Source organism: Sitodiplosis mosellana, unplaced genomic scaffold (assembly GCF_009176505.1).
Source record: "Sitodiplosis mosellana isolate CC-2019 unplaced genomic scaffold, AAFC_SMos_1.0 Smas_scaffold_3, whole genome shotgun sequence".
In the NCBI taxonomy this organism is placed as follows: Eukaryota; Metazoa; Arthropoda; class Insecta; order Diptera; family Cecidomyiidae; genus Sitodiplosis; species Sitodiplosis mosellana.
In genome coordinates, this window is record NW_022595246.1 from 5,565,087 (window position 1) to 5,571,684 (window position 6,598).

The 6,598-nt window shown below is 33.2% G+C and overlaps 1 protein-coding gene across 1 annotated transcript in view; it reads left to right on the plus strand.

The window, feature by feature from the left end:
* Positions 1-3,889, plus strand: part of LOC129565625 (uncharacterized) — a 42,275-nt gene extending 38,386 nt beyond the window's left edge. The window contains exons 2-3 of the mRNA XM_055440704.1: positions 1,113-2,687; positions 2,819-3,889. Coding sequence (XP_055296679.1) covers positions 1,113-2,687; positions 2,819-3,109 — 1,866 coding nt within the window. The 3' untranslated portion in view covers positions 3,110-3,889. The remainder of the gene's footprint in view (positions 1-1,112; positions 2,688-2,818) is intronic.
* Positions 3,890-6,598: the final 2,709 nt, after the last annotated feature.

Here is a 6,598-nt window from a genome sequence, read left to right on the forward strand (position 1 = left end):
CCAGCATGAAATGTGCTTATCATCTTAACTGGAACGGATAGACATGCAATCGGACGGACCATGTGCAGTCTCACATTTCATTTATGAATACACATATACACACACAGAAAGAGAGAGAGAGAGAGAGAGAGAGTAAAAGAAGAGCAAGACCGAACGAACGAATAAAACAAAGAGCCTTTTTTGGCGGGATTAAAAAACCATTCGATAAAGTACTCATTCTTATAGCAATGTGCTTTAAAAAAAACTCTGAATATGTTCGCACTACATGTGCCTTAACAGTTATGGTTCGTTATGGCGTTGCAAATCACATGCTAATAATATGTTTTGAACACTCTTTTTTGTGCAATTTCTAAGGATTCTGTCTGTTATATTATGTCCAGACTGATTGTTGCTGTTTTAACGAGTATTTTAAAAGTAATTTCAGGTCGTTGTTATTTTATTCCGTTGTAATAACTTTTAACTTTGGCATTCCTAGAAATAATATGTTCAATGTCGACGTAATATACATTTTTGTTCCGATGGAAATTGATTTGAACAACAAGAGGGTTTGGCCCGGTAAATACATGTTTATTGTCTATTGGCGATAATTTTTTGGTGTGTGAAAGGGGAAATCATGTTTGAATTGAACATACGTGAACTGCATGGTAAACACGTCGGTTTCGAATGTTAATTTTTGACTGTTATCGATTTCGTCTGGCTATCCCTCGTCTGATTTTCGTTTTTATTGATTTTGGCATTGCCATTGATTGCCATTGTTTTAAACTCGCAAATATAACTCGAACATGTGCAATATTTTGTGGTCCCACTTTCAATGGGAAATTAATGCGGTGAACAGGAACATACACACACAAAAAAAAACGGAAAGGAAACAAATAAATGAATAAATGATACGCACATGTTACATTTTTTATTAACTAAAAAACCTCTTTTTTGCTGCTTTGAACCCTTCGGGCATGAACCTAAATTAGCCCACAAATATGTTGCGCTATACAAAGTATTTTATGGCTATTTGTAGAATTATTATGATAAATAAAATGACTGAAGAACAAATATTTTTTCCATGGAATTTTAATGAAAATTCTTTATTTTTTCTCTCTTTTTTCTCTATACAGGACGCATCATGTCCCATTTTGGATCTTTACATATCGGATTCGATGCAGGATATGCTCGACATTGATATTCGTACGGAAGTAGCAACAGTGGTTGGTGGTGCCAGTGAATTTTCGTCGTTGATGAGCGAATTGCCGACGCTCGATTTTGAAACATCAAATGATGGTGAAACGCCATGGTTGGGCGGACCAAAATGGTCATCGACATCATCGTCACATGATATGTATGCTGATGTTGGCGCCTGTGTAAATCCAAATTCCGTGATGCCCGCCATAAATAACATAAATGCTGGTTTAACATCACGAACACTGACATCGGATGTGCTTAATTCACCGAAATCACAATTGGATCTCAATACGAACACGTTCAAGCCAAGCAGCTCTCCACTGCCTAGTCCGAAGGAGAAAAAGAGCCATTTGACATTCTCGCCGAACATCATTAAAGTGCCGGTGGTGCAGGAATCGAAGAAGCAATCGCTATTGTGTCAGGCTCAACGCACCAATGTCGAGGCTATTAAAAAGGATCTCAGCAGTGAAATCATGAAGGATGAGAAAATTTTTACGCAATTCAAACCGACAATTACATCGATGACCCCGTCATCAACACCGACCAATACTATTAAATTGGCACCGGGCATCGGTGGTTTGACATTTGCCAATAGCCTTGCATTTGCCAAGCTGAAAAATAACAGCAATACGAAAATTGTCACCAGCAATGGCAATGTGATTACAACTGCTCAACAGCTCAAAAACCAGCACATTCGATCGTCTAGTCCGTCGCAAAATATCAACAACAACATTACGATCATTAACAACAATAACAATGACAGTAATCATTTCCACCGGAAAATCATCGATGATTCGCCGAAGGTCACATCCGAAGGATTTAAATTTGTTGTGCAAAATGGCAAAGGCACACTGATAGCCACAACATCCAATGGGCTTACATCATCGGTCAATACGACCACATTGTCATCGATGCAACAGCATGCCATTGCAAATGGAACGGCACTTAAGCCACAGCCACTTAAATTGAAAATTGCTGGACCTGAATTCCCAAAACCAGCTTACTCGTACTCCTGTTTGATTGCCATGGCATTGAAAAATTCACGGGCTGGCTCATTGCCTGTGTCGGAGATCTATAGTTTTATGTGCGAGCATTTCCCATACTTTAAAACGGCACCAAACGGCTGGAAAAACAGCGTTCGACACAATTTATCGCTGAACAAATGCTTTGAAAAGATTGAAAAACCAGCCACCAATGGTGGACAACGTAAAGGTTGCTTGTGGGCAATGAATCCATCGAAAATCGCAAAAATGGACGAAGAAGTTCAGAAATGGTCGCGCAAAGACCCGATGGCCATTCGCAAAGCTATGGTTATTCCCGAAAATTTGCCAGCATTGGAACGTGGTGAAATGAAGCACGGCAGCTTGAACGATAGTGACGTCGAACCAGATGATACTGAAGATTCAGAACCAGAAAATGAATTGGAAGACTCCATTGTTAACGGCATTGTACCTGACGTCGACTCATGCGACGAAGAAAACAGTCAAATCGAAAACGAATACGATCTTGATGTAAGTAACCAAATTCTCCTTTTGAAATTTTTATCTGATTCTCACCATGAACAACCATTGTTGTTTTCTGTCGGTTTCATTCAAATTAATAACCTGTTTTTGGTTTTTTTCTTGTTCCCATTTGCGATTAGGTCTCCGATATGTTTGATGAGGTTGACATTGAAGACTCGAAATCGATTCAATTTGCATTGAATACCGAGAATGGTCAAACTGAATTCTTCGAAAGCGAAGTGCAGCCAGCCGCAAAACGGGCTCGTCTGGACATCAACTGTTCCATTGCACCAGCACGAACATTCAGCATTTCAAATAATGGCACTGCCCAAATCATTCAGAAGACATCGTTTGCTGGCCATGTGCAACATCAACTATTGCAACAACAGCAGAATCGACGAAAAGTCATGTTGGTCAACCGAACTGCGTAAATTTTTTTTTTGAGCATCTCAGTGGAAAAATACTGCATTGAAACGCATTTGTAAAAAACACACACACAAAAACAAACAAAAAACTAATTAATTTGATTCTACTTAATTTAAGATTTGTTGTGATTTTGGTCTCGCAGCGCCAGCCATATCGACACATGAAGAATTCGATGCGACTGCGGCGAGACCGTTCTTTTCGGTGAAATTCTGTAAAAATCATGTGTTTTTATGATTTCATTCTATAACACCCCACACGAACCACAATATGAAATACAGTTCAAATTCAAATATTTTTTTTCCTATGATTTAGGTTTAGTTTGCAATTTTTTTTCATAATTGATTTTATTTTTTTTTCAATTTTCATTTCCTTACAAAAGAAAAAAAAGAAGAAGAATTATTCGCAAAATAATTAAATTTTCTACTAATTATTAAGAATTTAGAATATATGTTCTCGTACGACTTAGTTTCATTTCTGTAAATGCATTTAGTTTTTTTGAAATCATTTTTTTTTTTTTTGTGTAAATTGAAATCATTTTGTTACGAGCTAAAGAGACACGCGTAAACAATGATGAAATGATAAGAATTGAATTGAAATTCGCAAGCGCAACATTTCATCTTGGCGCATAATGAATAATTCAAATGGAAACAACAACAAAAACTAATGGAGATGATGATGATGAAGAAAAAAAAAGAATTAGATGTTAATGCAAAACACACACTTTCTATTTTGTCATAAAAATAAAGTATAGTATTTTTTGTACGTTAAAGTGAAATAACCTTAAATATCTGTTTTGTGTAAAGTTCACTTTGATAAAGAAAAAAATCACCAATAACCCTTCAATTGAAATAAGTTCATTTTCTTTTTTTATTAAAGAAAAACAAACACATTGTATCCCTTTCCTTCGATCAAGAAGATATATATATATTCAAATAATAAAAAAAAATTAGAAAAAGGAAAATCTGTGAGAAAAATAGTTTTGAAACGAAACAATTCATTCATCGAAAAAAATAGGCAAATCTTTTTTTTTTTTTGAAACGGTCAAGACTTTGAAGTTTTGAAATAGATGCATGAAAAATGATGTCACATTTGTTGAGTGGCAACTTTTTTCCCTCCTTATTTTGGTTTGTAATCGCAATGTTCACTTCAAAACTTCAGACTCTTGCTTAATAAATACAATTTTTTTTACATTTTCAACCATAAAATGGTCACAAGCTACTGCCAGCAAACTCAGAATACGATGGCACAATAAAACCTCCACTAAAACAAAATAGTAGGGCATCACAATTTGAATGTACCGAGTTAAATTAAGATGAAAATATCAATCCAATAGCATTTATAGAGATACAAAGAAAATCAATTCGGTTGACATAGGAAAACTTTTAGTCTCGATATATGTAACCCAATTTTTAAAGAAAAAGAAGAAATTTCACCGTTGTCGTCTCTCACATTCAGAGTCACAGACACTTTCATCGAAATTAGACACATTTTCATTCGAGAATAATAATATATAGCTTCAATTAAACCAATTTGAAAACGTAGTTTTTACCTAATCAATTCGACAAACGAAAATAGAAAAGATGAATGAAAAAAATAACTAACACATATGAACAAAATTTTCGATCTCGAGCAATTTTGGTGAAAAAAAAAAACAAATGAAAAAAAAACCAAATTTTTAAATCCATGAAAAATCACAACACAAATTATACATGGGTTTACCTACTAAATAAAAAAATCACCTACTCAAAAAAAACACTTAGAATTAACTTTAAACATGTTTTATATGGATTTAGATGGCAAGCATAACGTCAAAAATAAATAAAAGTTTATTATATTATTAAAACTAGTCATACGCCGTTCTTTTTTATGAATAATAATAAATAATCACTACTAACTGAACACATCGTCAAAACATATAGAGCGAAAGAAATAGGAGAAGTAGAAGCGTTTAGAAATGCAAAAAAAAAAAATTGTTGAACCATGCTAAACCAGTCCACTTCCATCGTAATCAGGAACATTGTGTTTGCCACAAATGATAATGCAAATTAAGTAGACAAACAAATATGTTGACTTCGATTTAGAAAAGAGATTCGGATCAATTTTTCTTTTTATTAATCGTAGAATAATCGCATGAAACGAACATTTAAGACATTTTATAATATTAAAATACAAAATGAAACGAGAGAGAAGAAAAAAACAAATACCTCAGACACAAAAAATTGAGTTTTCATCAGTAGAAAGTCAACAGACAGTTCTTTGCCGATACAGTATTTTATTCGGATAATAGTAACTAGCTTCATGATTTCTATATTTAACTGCAGAATCGAAAAAGTGAATCAAAAAGTGAGATGAAGACACTTTTCGGGTATTTGCCGTCGCATCTGTCTCATTGTATAAATAAACACTACAGACGGACAATTGCAGCAACTCAATTTTACTTTTTTATGTTCATCATTATTTTGCTCACATCCACATAACCATTTCATTTTCAGAAAATAGTACAAACAAAAAACAACAACTTAACTGAAACAAAACAAAAACACACATTAGCATCCAATATAATGTTATATGTATTATTATAGCGACCTTGATCGCAATTTCCTTTATTTTCATTTCTTTTGATATAAACAAAAACACACACACACACACACAATTAAACTATGAATTAAAATAATCTTTGTAATTAAACATTTTTGTATATGTTAATGCGTATTGGAATAACAAGAAGAAAAAAAAAATTGTGAAAATTTGAGAGAAAAAAATTATGAAAACATAAACACTAATATTCTTTTCTTCAGCTTCAATGCTGTTGTATTTAACCACCCTCATATATATTGATTGTGCATTCTTAATAAACAAACAAAAGAAAGATAAAAAAAACTCACAAAAAAAGTTTCAAAAAAAATCGTAAATTAAGCAAAAAAATTTGAATTTGTAGCAAGTAAAAGCATGGTGCGAAAGGAGAATGAATACAGAAATAATGGGAATCGAAATGGCTAAGACTGGTAATGAGTTGGATTTTGTATATTTTTTTAGTCTAGACAGATATGAAGAAAAAAATAATAAAAAAAATGAAATAAAAATAAAATTATGCTTTGTTTTTTTTTATACATTTGTAAACACAAACTTGAGAAGAAAAAGAAAACAACCACATGAACAATGAAACATATACGTTTTTATACAGAGTATTAATTATTTCAGGACAAGAAAACTACACAGTTTTACATTTTGTATTGAATGAAATGAATATGAAAAATAAAAACGAAACAAAAACAAAATATTGATACATTTTTTTGTGATTCACAATTTTGCGTTTTTATTTCATGATTTATGTGGCACTTATTCCCGCTCGTTCTTCTACATATTAGAGGTACAGAGAAACACAAGCAAAGATACTTACTGAAGTTCTAGCTTACCCTGATCAGTCAAGTCGTAATTATGCCAAATATGACTTAATTCCTGAAATCCAAGACAGATGAAACTAAACGCCTCAC